The sequence below is a fragment of the Stegodyphus dumicola genome, chromosome 1, assembly GCF_044657685.1.
Source record: "Stegodyphus dumicola isolate Sdum_Otavi_A_Nest chromosome 1, ASM4465768v1".
Lineage (NCBI taxonomy): Eukaryota > Metazoa > Arthropoda > Arachnida > Araneae > Eresidae > Stegodyphus > Stegodyphus dumicola.
The window spans coordinates 286,866,280-286,879,895 of NC_140768.1; the positions used below are offsets into that span (position 1 = coordinate 286,866,280).

The following is a 13,616-nucleotide window of genomic DNA, read 5'->3' on the forward strand; positions in this document are numbered from 1 at the left end:
CGGCCTTTCCTTTTGACGGGGTGGGGTGGGGGTGGGTGGGGGGAGATGTAAAATATAAAAAAAATACGATGGCTTTGCTCTTTGCGAACCATCAACCTTTAATTAATTTTTTGCAATTCAGGATCGTCCCCTAACCCAGTACCTTCTTGAACATTCGCACCTATTACATAACCTCCTCATATAAATGCTGCGTCATAAGTTTTTCTACGTTTTTCTAGAAGCTACTCTGTTACATAACCTTTCATATAAATGCTGCGTCATGAGTTCTCCTACACAGATGCCTTCTTGCCTTCGTCCTCCTAACGCTTCCGCTATGCTCCTCTTTCTTTGTTAGAACGTTATGACGTATTAAAGTCAGTCGTATCTAATAGTTCAATTACTGAATAAGTTATTTGATTAACTTCATCTGGAAAAAGTCATCTGTTCTAAATTAAAATAAAGATATGCTTGCTGTGAAAAGTGAAAAGTCCTGAGTCGTCATTTTTCTCCGTCCTTCAATCATCCCAGCTTCGTCAACCATCTGCCAGAACGTGTAATGGAATAGCCTCACCATTTGCCCACACACATATATATATATATTTATATGTATGTATGTGTTTCTCATATGTGTTGTCACATTTTCTGAAGTACCCTAAATCTAGCATAAACTTTGCATATTAAAAGAAAAAAAATAATAATAATGAAGATTTTGGAATTTAAAAAAAAATTTTAAATACACATGCTACTTTTACTAAAATAAGGCTCGACAGATTGACTACAGATGTTCCACGTAGCATATATAATATTTTATAAAATTTACAGACCATTTCCTGGCTTTAGTGATACAGGGTAACTAAAGAAATACTTTTTTAAAATTAAACTTAAATTTTGCTATTGTTTTCTTAAATGCACTCATGCCTGAATTTTTACTCGGAAGTATGAATTCAAACAAATTATTTATGTGGCTGCAGTTACAGAACAGTTTGCTGTTTTTCTACACATAAATAGCATAAATATTATGAAATAGCATAAATATTATGAAAACCATAAAAAGATATTCCTTATAGCAGGGGTTCTCAACCAAAAGGGGGAATGAGGTCAGCCTTTTATTTGCCTGTTAAGCATTTAGTTTTATTTTATAAGCATAAAAACTTCTTTTCTTCAAGTTTTGGTATTTTCAACATTTTCTTGTTTAATTTATAAAACACATTAAAAAATAATCTAAATTTAAATAAATGTATACATATTTTTTTAAGTTTTGAGAAAGAATTGGGGGGGAAGTATGATCTAGCAATGTGAAAGACATGCATGGGACAAAAAAGGTTGAGAATCCCTGCCTTATGATACAAAATCCATTTATGAAATATGCCAAATGTATGAGGAAGTGAATATAGTTGTTGCCAACACCAGTTCTGCATGTAAAGTTATACATAAAAGAATAAAATGTTATGTAAAATATGCAAGAGTAAGTCAATAATTAATTGCTTTGTATTTTTTATTAATTTTAGGAACACTTCCGTATGGTCTTCTGCTACCCATACTGAAGTTATATTGTACTAATTTAAAAGAACTAGTAAGGAAATTTATATCTATTTTTATTTTATCTTATCTTATGTAACAGGAGTTTGAAAAATCTTTTTAGTACAGAGTATTATTAATTTTGCAATTATAAAAATAAAATTACTGTTATTTTATGAATAACTAATACATATTTAAAATGTAAAAATATACACTTCATATTAATGAGATTATGTGGAACTATCTACAATTTAAAAGCTTATTCAATTTTATCAAATAATTGTCTTCAATACTAACACCAGTAACTGTTATTACTATTGTTACATTATTTTCTTCCTTCACGTTCGTACGGAGTTCGTAGATTTGGAGTGAATAACGACGACACTTGATGAAGTATCGAAACACACTTTATTGGGCCAATATTTAATCAGGACAGCTCCAAAGTCACTTTTACAGTCTTCGAGGATCTACTACAAACAGTCGCTGGAACAATCAGCGACACAGCCTTCAGGCTATCAGCTTCACTGCAAAGCACCCGAGTACAACTCCCAACTCTACTTGGTCATTCTCGGAACTCCACACACTCTCTCGAGACTATTCACGCGATGCACTTGATGAGACACAAGAGTATAGCTCTCGACTCAGCACAGTCTAAGACAAAACTCGATGATGCACTAATTCGCGATGCACACGACGACCATCTCGGCGCTACACTTCGAGACACTCGCTCAATGACTGACCATCAGCTCGCTAGACGAGGCACACACACACCAACTGACTGCGAACCAGCAGGGTCCATACAGCTCTCAGCCCGTGCTCGAGAACACTCTGGGCCAAACTGGCAAGAACTCACCCCGGAAGGCTCTTCATCCATCCATGGAACATTGCCAACCTTGTCGCCAAATGGGTGACCCTCCGCCAAACATGGCAACCCCAAAATTGCTTTGCGGGGAAGCCATCACACCGCGCCTGTACATTTCGTAACACTATTTTACCTGTGCAGCACAAAATTCAAGCTCTGGACTCATCAGGTCTCCAGTGATTCTGAATATTAGATTATCTGTTTAAATCTAGTTAAGATGACGTAAAAATTATAGAACTGTAAATATGAAACTATCAATTATGACTTTGTAAGATAATCAGAATTTTCTATTTTAAAAAAAATCTCAGTATTTATTTTCTTGCTTTATTAAACATTTCTTTCAATTAACTTAGAAGCCAAACAACAAAAATCAGTGTTATATTTTCAACTGCGAAAATTTGAAAATATAACGCTGATTTTTTTTGTTTGTCTTCTAAGTTAATATTTGTTCGGCATGTTATTGTATCTTAATTATTTCTTTCAATGTAAGTTGCTTTAAGTTATGTCACTTTTATGCTAATATTTTCTCTTTAATTCTATAAATAAACATCATTTCACGTTCAGTTACAAAACCACATTGTTCAAGTCCTGTAACTGCTGTATCGAGAATGTCAATCACATTTTTTTTTTTGTTGTCAACATCTTTTGTCACTTTCTTTACTATTGGTAGTGATATATTCTGGATTTAGAACCATGCTAAAATTTCACTGTCCATTAATTGTTTGATGATTGGGGCATTATCATTGCAATGAGAAATTTCTGTTATATCATTTGCATTTATTACTTCTCCAGATTTCTTCACAAATTACATTAATTCGAAAATTTTGCCTTTTGTTTGCAATACGAGAAAAACCTTTAAATTTGGGGCTATTGTTGTAAAGCTTAACTAGTGTCCACTATACACTATTGGCAGTATATCATGAGATTAGCGACTACAAATGTGTTCCACTAAATTTTATTAGTTATTTTGTTATACTTACACCTATTTTCCGCACATGCTTAAGGTTTATCTGAATCCCAAGTAAATATATTCCCACGTATACTTAAGGCTTATTCAGGGCCAGTGTTAGGCAATTTGCCGCCTGGTGCAGTTTCTGCAGGTTCTAAATTCTGTTGCCAAATGCCTGCCTAAATGCTAAAAATTTTGCAACCTAGTGCCTTCTTTAAATTCTTCCTCCCCTAGATTCTGCTGGCTGATCTGGCCATACCAGCTGTCACATCAATTCTGGGTTTACATAAATAACAAATCAGTTACTCTAAGTTCAAACAGCACTAAATGTTATCTTTTGGCTTAGAGTATCATTTACAAAAGCTAGTTTTTGCATATGAAAGAAAATTTCTGTTAAGTTCTTGTCAACACAGTCAATGCTTCACAGTGCAGTTAGCTGAAAGTTCAGCAAAATGCTCTTTCAAGTTGAAAATCCTACTGTACGTTCTCGCATATAATTTATATTTTGCTAATATTAATGCCAGTGTGAATTAGCTGATACATTGCAAAGTATGGGGTGTTTTTCTCTCTGTCCATGAAAGTACTTCTGAAATGTCCCTTAGTTGGCTGAGTACTTTGTTGCTTATTTATATTGGCAAATTGGACTTATTATATTTGTACTTTATTATATTTGTACTAAATCCATCTTTTCCCCTTATGACAGTATTTACTTATACTTCATGAGATTTCAGGTTATAAGCTAATGCTACTGTTATATTTCCCAAAATCATTGCCGTTACTTAGTGTATGATTATGAACTAGTATATTAACTAAAGATCTTTTACAAAATTTACATGAACTATCACATACCTTTGTCATTAAAAAAGATGTATTTATGTATGTACATTATGGTATCAATCTGAATTGTAACACAACACCATTATTTTGGAAATTAAAATTTTGGGCACTTTTCTGTTTTGCCGCCGCAAATCTCGCCAAGCAGACTTTATTGGTGACACGATACAGTATACATATAAAAATGTTAACAAATGTTAGTTCTAAGATTTTTTTATTTTGAAGGCATTTTATAAAAAGCCAATAAATTTGTAAAAAGACATTAATTTAAGAATTTACTATACTTTCACGGTTCAACACCTGATTCGCCGGTTCATATCACGTGACCCCAAGTGATCTCATCTCACGTAAACTACGCTACAAAAATCTAATTCTCTCAGTAATTACCAGGTTGTTCAATAAGTCATGGAACGGAAATGAAGAAACCAATTTTTATATGTAAAAATGACTTTATTTTTCAGTGTAGTTTCCCTCAACTTCAATACACTTATTCCAATGGTCTTCTAATTTATGGATCCCTTGACTGTAGTGGTTTTTCGGCAGCTCTGCAAAATATTCCTCCATGGCAGCTATTACCTCTTCGTTTGAAGAAAATAGTTTTCCACAGAGATATTGTTTGAGGTGTGGGAAGAGCCAGAAGTCGGAGGGAGCTAAATCTGGCGAATAGGCTGGATAGTCAAAGCTTTATATAGTCAAAAGTCTTTAATCCGGACTCGTTGGGACTTCGATTCCAGAATATAGATCATCAATTTAAATCTGGTAAGATGGCATGCAAAAATTATAAAATTAAAAATATGAAACCGTAATTTATGAAACAAAGAGCAATTATGATCTAAAAGGTATCAAAATTTACAAAAAAAAAAAAAAAAAAAAAAAAAAAAAAGCTTAATATTTATTTGTTTACTTTGTTAAACATTTCTTTCAATGCGTGCATGCGTAAAGCATACATTATGCATAGTTGAAATTAGAAAATTGCAAGCAGAAAACTATTTGATGTGTATTCGTGATATTTATAATGATGAGGAATTTGATTTAAATCATATCAAAGAGAGTACATCGAGATGAAATACTACATTTAGTAAGGAATTATAAGCCGAATAAAATAAAAACATCTGCCCTGAAGATGAGGATAGTGCTGACAGATCAACTTCCAGTTCATTGCGCACCGCGACGCCCCCCCCCAAGACAAGCGTGAAATTGATAAACAGATTTCGGAATGGTTAGAAAAACAAAGGATATGCCTTTATCCATTTTTCGCAACAATTCCACTTTTTGTTTGATGGATATCAAAGCAATTCCACTTTGTTTGATGGAAACATGCTTTCGCTTTGTAGATCCTTTGGCAGCTCCAAAATCGGAAATTCTTTTTGACATAAGTGAAAGTTCAAGCTTACTTTTATAAAATTGCTCTAACAGACTGCAAAAAATAATAAGCTGGATCCAATTCGAAAATTAATGAACAATGCAATCTGCAACATTAACTGAAATAGATAATTAGATAATTTTAGCTTAGCTTATACCATCCATTATACGTGCATGCGTAAATGTATTATGCACATGCGTAAAGGTATCATATGCATGCGTAAACGCATCTGTGCATTATGCGTTTACGCATGCACAGAAAGTTTGTAGCTTTGAGGTCCGGATTAAAGACTTTTGACTGTATATTATGCTGTACTTAGGAAACTGCAATATATTTAATTTCTCATTTTCTTTGACACATTTTAATGTTATTCATGAATATGTATATTATTATAAAATGTGTATGTTATTTTCCTCCAGATGAATGCCACTGCTGCAGATTTCTTTCATGCAATTCCAGAAGAAAATCTTGATTTTCTGTCTGTTGTCATGGAAAAATACGGAACCCTTGTTTTCATAATTTGTATCACTACAGTTGGAACTGTAATTCTTCTTCTGTGTATCATAGTATATCACAGAAGGAAAACTCGACAGTCTGCTCATTATCTCACAAATGTAAGTATTTTATTAACTGATTTTTCATATATATATACATTGTTTACTTTCATTGACATATTGTTCTCATATCTGGTGCTCACTCACTGAATACTGAAAGTTCATCCTGAGCTTGAATCCAGGCAAATGGTCTGCGTGGCTAATTGTTTTTTTGGCTTTTCCTTTGTGTAACATTAGTATGAGCTGGTTTCCTTTTGAAAGTCTTTCATGAAGATACCGTTTCCCCAAGAGGAATAGTTCTTATGAACTTTGTCATTTTCAAGTAATCGAATCTTATCTATTCCATATCTCATATTTATGTATTAACACAACCACCAATCACCATACATTCAGAATATACTAAACTTTGGCAACCATGCATATAGCACATCTTCATTTTAACAAGCAATATTATGATTTTCTTACTTTTTAGCCTAAAGCTGTTAATTCAAAATGGCATTTTGCATGGATTCACTTTTCAAACTGTTGCCACCAAATATTATTGCCATATACCCTGAAGTGGCACTGAATTAGGGATAGACATGACTATTCAAATTTTAGAGCACTGTGCTGCAGCTTCCTTACATGAAGGCAGTATGGTAACTGCATATATAGCTAGTACTGTGGTTGTTATTAATCAGTCGTTTCAATTGCCAGTATGGGTAAAATTTCTGATTTAGACACTTTCGATCACGTACAGGTACTAGACACTTGACGCATGGGCCATTCAATTTCTGAAATCGCCAGAATGCTAGGACTTTCAAGGTCGACAGTGTCAAGAGTATACCGAGAAACACAGATGGTGGGGGAAAAACTAGCGAACAAGCAAATTGCAAAGGACAATTAGCCTTGAACAAGTGGGATGTGATAGCCAGCGAAGCCAAATATTAGTTTAAATTACCATCCAGCTGAATCAGGGCACCAGTTATATAGTCAGTAAATTAATCGTGCAATGCTTGCTTCACCATGAGCTTTAGGAGCCATAGACCCACAAGAGTACCATTGCTCAATGCATGCCATTGAGCTGCACATCTTGCTTGGGCAGACGAGAACACGGAGAATGAACTCTCAAGGACTGGAAACAAGTAGCATGAAGTGAGGAGTCTAGGTTCTGTCTACTTAACATCGACGGGAGGCTGAGAATATGGGGTCATGCTCTTGGATCCTCCATCTTAGATTGGAACTATACAAGGCCATGCCAGCTCTATCAGGGTCTGGGGTGTTCTCTCTTAGCAGTATGTGATATCTTTGGTACATGTACCAACCTCCCTCAATATGATTCGGTACATAGAATTGCCGGGAAATCATCTCCATCCATTTATGTTATCCTGTCATTTACATGGAAATTTAGTATTCTAGCAAGAAAACTGCACCTCTCACAGGTCCCGTTTGGCTACTGCCTGATTGGATGAGCATTCTCTGACTTCCCTGCCATGAATTGGCTACCTAGAAGCCCTGACTTAAACCTTACAGCACACCTTTTGAATGCTTTGGAGAAAAATGTAAGGTGTTCACTTCGCACAACACTAGAGATGCTTCCTGAAATATGGACAGTTCTATTCGATGTTTGGCAAGCCATTCCTGCAGAATGTTTCTGCAAACTTATTGAATCTATGCCTCATTGTGTGGCAGCCATTATCGAGGCCAGAGGAGCTACAACTCATTATTGACTTGCTGTCCCTAATTCAGTATTATATTTAGAGCAATTAAATAATGAAGAATCTGCATGAATGTTTTTCACATTGTAAAAAAAAAAAATGGTACCTAGAACCATCAAATTTTAAATAATGCAATCTTCCAACCGAACATGGGCACACAGAAGCCCGAATTTGTTTTATTATCTATCTGAAATTTTGTAAAATTTTAACGAATTTTTTATTAACAAACTCAATGATTTCAAAGCGAGCAATGGCAACACGGTATGAACAAAAACATTTTTATCTCCAGTGGACAGGAATTTGTGTCAGAAATTTTAAAGATATGCTGTTTTTAAATATTTTGTGATATTGGTGTTGAATTTAATTTTATGTGCTTTAAGTGCGAAGAACATGATATTTAATAAATAAGAGTAACAAAAAATGTTAAAAAAATGCCCAATTCAGATTTTCTTTCTTTCTCTTTTTTTAAGCCCAAAATGGCAATTTTGCCCAAGAGGGCTATTAATTTCCTTTGGCATTTTGTGTTGATTCACTATAAATGAAGCTTCACTTTTTAAATTGCTGCCACCGAATATTATCGCCCTGTATTAAAGAAATTAAATAATGGAGAATCTGCATCAATGTATGTGTGTTTCTTGCATTGATAAAACAGCGGTATCTAGAGCTATCAAATTTTGAATAACAGACATCTCCACCTGAATATGGGTATCTGGAAGCCCTAATTTTGAATTTGTTCTATCATCAATTTTATTAACGAATTTTTTATTAACAAACTCGACGATTTCAAAGTGAGCAACGGCAACACAATAAAAAAAAAAAAAAAAAAAAAAAAAAAAAAATCTCTACCGTGCGGGACTGTGTATGGGAAATTCTAAAGATATGCTCATTTTAAAAATAATTTTGCAATATTGCTGTTGAAATGAATTTTATGGTTTAAATGTGAAGAACATGATATTTAATAAATAAAGGTAACACACAAAACGTTAAATAAATGGGTAATATAAAAATTTGAATGCTTTCAGGTTTTTTGGTCCCTCCATCTTTTTTTTTTATGGCGGTATTTCAAGTTTGTATGGTTTTTATGGATTAATCATCAATATTGTTTGTCTTGAACTAAATTTAACAAAGAAGAACAAAAGAAATGTAAACCCACTTCTAAATACATTTGTAGATTTGTTTGGATAAATATTTTATTAAAACATTAAACATCATATCTTTTGTAATGCTGTTCTGAATATGATTATTTTCTCAATTTGTAAATGTCTTGAAGATTAAAACAATCAAACATTTATAAAATTACAACACTTTTAAGAGACAATGAAAAATAATAAATTACAGTGTGAGTTATACAGTTATATCTATTATAATTCATGCATAGTAATTCTTAATGACGTTTAATTAGAAGAGGATTTTATATAGCCCATGATTTTAGACCAGATTTTAAAAAAATACAAAAATTAATTTTTCCATACTTTGAAACAATTAAATTTTAAGTTTGCAATGCTTTAATTAAAACTGAGTTAATTCATTAATAAATTGTATCATTTGACATGAAACATCTGTTTTGTATGAGTGATTTGCTATTTTAGGATTTTCAAGAGTACACTTACTAATACAAATACAAATAATGAAAAAATGCAAAAAATAGAAAGAATAGAATGCAACTTACAGCTTTAAATTAGAATTCATCAAAAGATATATGATTCTGGCTTGGAAATCTGTTGTGACTAACTGTTGTTATTTGACAAATTCAGTACTCACCATTTATTAAAATTACTTCCATTCCAAGGAATGTTGAGTTTGTTAAGCAGCTGACTTTAATAAATGGCAGTTTCAATATTGTAAATTAAGGTATAAATTTTGATCTTATTTAGTAAGATAGTAAGTACAATTAATCTAGTAATTAATACCTAAATTATTAATTGAAATTTAACACCATCACAAAACTTTTAAATTAAAATTTTATTTAATTTTTTGTAAAAAAATTTTATGATTGACCTGATAAATTTTAACTTTTACAATGAACTGCTCTATTCGTATTTTTTTCACACTGTTTGAGAAAATAGTGTGAAGCAGTCTTTCAGGTGTATTTTCATGTTAAACTGTCGATACCTTTTCTGAACTCCATCTTTCAATTCAAGAACTCATCTTCATCATCTCAGATTTCTTGAGTTTTGCAGTGCTTTTCTCAGTTCAGCTGAGGTTGGCATATAGTCACCGTCTTCCATATCACTTTCACTGTCAGTTTCTGCAGCTCTTTTAATGCTTTCTATAATATTGCAGTCAGTGTTTCCACATGCTGAGAGTTACAGTTATCCAACAGTAAAGCATTTTTTTCTCCAATTCTCTGTCCCATTTCAAAAAGGAAATCGGCAAAAATACTGCTAGTTATCTATAAGTTCTTGTTTTTATGGTAAGCAAAGGTAAATTCCTGATTCCTATTAAACATTAAGGCTTTCTACTCTCCACTAACCACTAGCTTCTTTTTAAATGTTGCATCCATCTTGCACATTAATAACATAGTAACTTGTTCTTTTAATTTCTTAAAACCAGCTGCTCTTTCACACCAAATGAATGTGAAAATTTAGTTCTTCAGTGCCAATATGAGTTTCTTGCTATCTTGAAAGCTAAAGGTTAACTAAATATTAGATGTATCACTATTTCTATCTTTAATTGACTTTATGTTGCAATATATGCCACTAACAATAAATAAAATATATTTATTTGATCACAAATATTGTGCATTTAAAGTTTATGCTTATATTAATCATCAGAAACATATATTACAGAGCATAACATTATGTAAATAATTGTTTCTCTTTTAATGAGTTCCCCCCTCCCCCTCAGAATAAATTACACCACAATATACAAGAAGCAGTGGGTATTGATCTCAATCCTGCAGTCCTTATTTTGCAAGATGAAGTAAGAGAAAAATCAGCATTGAATGGAAATAAGATCTGCAGTCTAGAAGATGACGAAGGTTGGCTGGCCCCTTATGGAGATGTGCCTATCGCTGAAGATATTCAGGCTCCTGTTGTCCAAGACACTAAACTCTAACACAAGAAACATTTCCCACTTTGGTTAGCCAAATTCAAAAACTCTTGAATGCCAAAAGTAGATTGTTCTGTGTAGTGGAATGTACATATTTTGTGGAAACTGTTTGTATCATGTACTAAATTTTTCTTGCCAAACGATTTTCTGTTTTTCTTAAAGGTAAATGTAATTACTCAATATTTGTATAATTGTTAATAAAAAACTTAAAAAATCATTGAAGAAAAATATAGAGGGAAAATATGTTGTGCAATGTTACTTTTCCTAACGTAATTATAATTCTTTTGCACTTGTTTATGAAAGTAAAAGAGTTAATTTACATACATATAAATTTATATAATATATATTACATATATTATAAATAATACATTTGTATCTTCAAATGACTCTACTAGTAAGCTGTATCTCTGGATTGTAAATTCCATTTCAAGAGTCCTTTCCAAGATGCGGTTAATTTTTTTACAATTCTAAAAAATACAACATACAGCATGATGGAAGTTACTCTTTGCCATTAAGATCGAATTTAATAGTAAGAATCATTTGTTTCCTCAGTACACTGATGATTTAACAGCTGTTATATAATATATATGAGAACTATGTTATCTATATGTTATCAACATATACATACTATATCCAGAAAATTATTTGTAAAATACATCATTGTTTTTTTACAGTAGAATTTTGACAGTATGCAAACCTGCATTCAACATAACATTATAAACAAAGAAAATGCCAATTTTTCATACAAGATATTTGGATTGAAGAAACAAATCATTATTGAAATTATTTACTATTTTCTGCATCCGTATCAGGATTCGTTTTACATTATAAACATTGATTGTGAACCTCAGAAATTAAAAAAAAAAATTTTTAGATATATTCCATTGTCTTTAAATTAAATTTTAAACCTATGTGGATAATTAATCTTAAAATTATTTGGCATATACAAATATTTTATTTTATAACTTTTCAGATGTTGTGTTCAAACTTAATTTTATAGTCACTTTGCTTGCTTATTGCATGAAACATGAACAATGTTGATGATGAATAGAGAGATTCTTGAAAACTCTTAAAAATTTTTCTGGCATTAAAAGCAAGAAAACATGGTAAAGAAAATAGGACTAAAAAGATTAAAGAAATTTTCTTTTAGTTAATCCAAAATTTCAAATCCAGCATATTTTGAAAGATTATTAATCTAAATCCACATGCATGGAATATAATGATAGAATTAAGGATTCAAGTCGAGGAAATCTTAATTGCTACGAGTTTGGTAAACAGTGTTTTTACTTACCTTTTCTATCATTTAAAAGCATACAAATTACTAATATGAAAGCAACTTTGTTGGTAGATGTAAAATTACATATACAGGTTTTTTATATTTATTATTGTCATAAAAAATAGTAAGAAAAACAGTGAATCCACAAAATTCTCTATTCTGCACAACCACTGCTCCCAAGATATGTGAATTATCAGAATTCTATTGTATATCTATTGTATTATCAGAATTCTATTGCATCATTATTAAGGCATTTCTTATTTTCTTATAAGAAAATGCTCATGATGAAGACTATGCCTTAATTCCTTTTCTTGTTTTGTCCTGGTTAAGAAAAGTTATCCAAGTTACTCTTTTGCCACTAAAGTTTAATTTAACAGGTAAGAATTATTTGTTCTCTCGCTAACAGTTGTGATATAATATATTTTGCCATATTTGCCACAAAATATAATCTATGATACAGAAAAAGTTATCCAAGTTACTCTTTTGACCATTAAGATTTAATAGTTAAGAATTTTTTGTTCTTTTGGTACACTAACGGTTTAACAGCTGCGATATAATATATTTTGCCATATTTTCAACAAGAAATATTCTGCAATACAGGGAAAGTTAAAAAAAGTTATCCAAGTTGCTTTTTTTGCCATTAAGATTTAATTTAATAGGTAGGAATTATTTGTTCTCTCAGTACACTGATGCTTTAACAGCCATGATATATATTTTATTAAAGTTACCACAAGAAATATTCTGCTATGCAAGAAGACATGAAAATCATATGATCAAGGCTGTATGGAGAACAGTCAGTTTTTTCATAGCAAAAATCTTGATGATCTCTTGCTTTTGGCAGTAAAGTGCAGCTTTTACTGCCAAAAATAGATATGCAGGAAAGGTGATAAAATTTGTATTTATCCTTTCTCATGAGCTTATTTTATGACAACTTGCATTAAATCATCATTGATCATTAAGTCGTACACATTTTCTTATTGATTTTTTAAAGCACATTTGTTATTAACATAATGAAATATTAAGGTGATACATTAATGCAAAGTAGTTAATCACTTTAATACTTCATATTTTTCTGTATACATTTCAGTAAGCTGTTTATGAATGTGTCCTAGTAAACTTGCATATTCCTTGAATTTAAGAATCGATAAGGAAATCAGTTTTTCAGAATGACTAAGCAAGACAGATGCATCACAATCTAGTTGAATGGTTTCAAATTGGCAGCACCTGAAGCAACATTATGTAGTCCCCGAATATATTTTAATAAAGTATTTGTTGTAATTCAGAAGTCAAACAACAAAAATCAGCGTTATATTTACAAAATTTTCACAGGACTAGTTCTGGTTTCACCAACAGATGGCGCCACTTGCTTATTCTTGTCCAGGCTTTCTTATCTTATCTAATCATTATTTCCTATCTGGTTCATTTGCAGTTTTGCAGCTGAAGATGGTGGTTCGGTAAAACCATTGAAACTAGTCCTGTGAAAATTTTGTAAATATAACGCTGATTTTTGTTGTTTGACTTCTGAATTAGTAT

The 13,616-nt window shown here is 31.9% G+C and overlaps 1 protein-coding gene across 1 annotated transcript in view; it reads left to right on the forward strand.

The window, feature by feature from the left end:
- LOC118193190 (uncharacterized) overlaps positions 1-11,048 on the forward strand; it is a 101,232-nt gene extending 90,184 nt beyond the window's left edge. The window contains exons 6-8 of the mRNA XM_035364240.2: positions 1,488-1,552; positions 5,925-6,119; positions 10,604-11,048. Of these exons, the coding sequence (XP_035220131.2) occupies positions 1,488-1,552; positions 5,925-6,119; positions 10,604-10,813 (470 nt within the window). The 3' untranslated portion in view covers positions 10,814-11,048. The remainder of the gene's footprint in view (positions 1-1,487; positions 1,553-5,924; positions 6,120-10,603) is intronic.
- Positions 11,049-13,616: the final 2,568 nt, after the last annotated feature.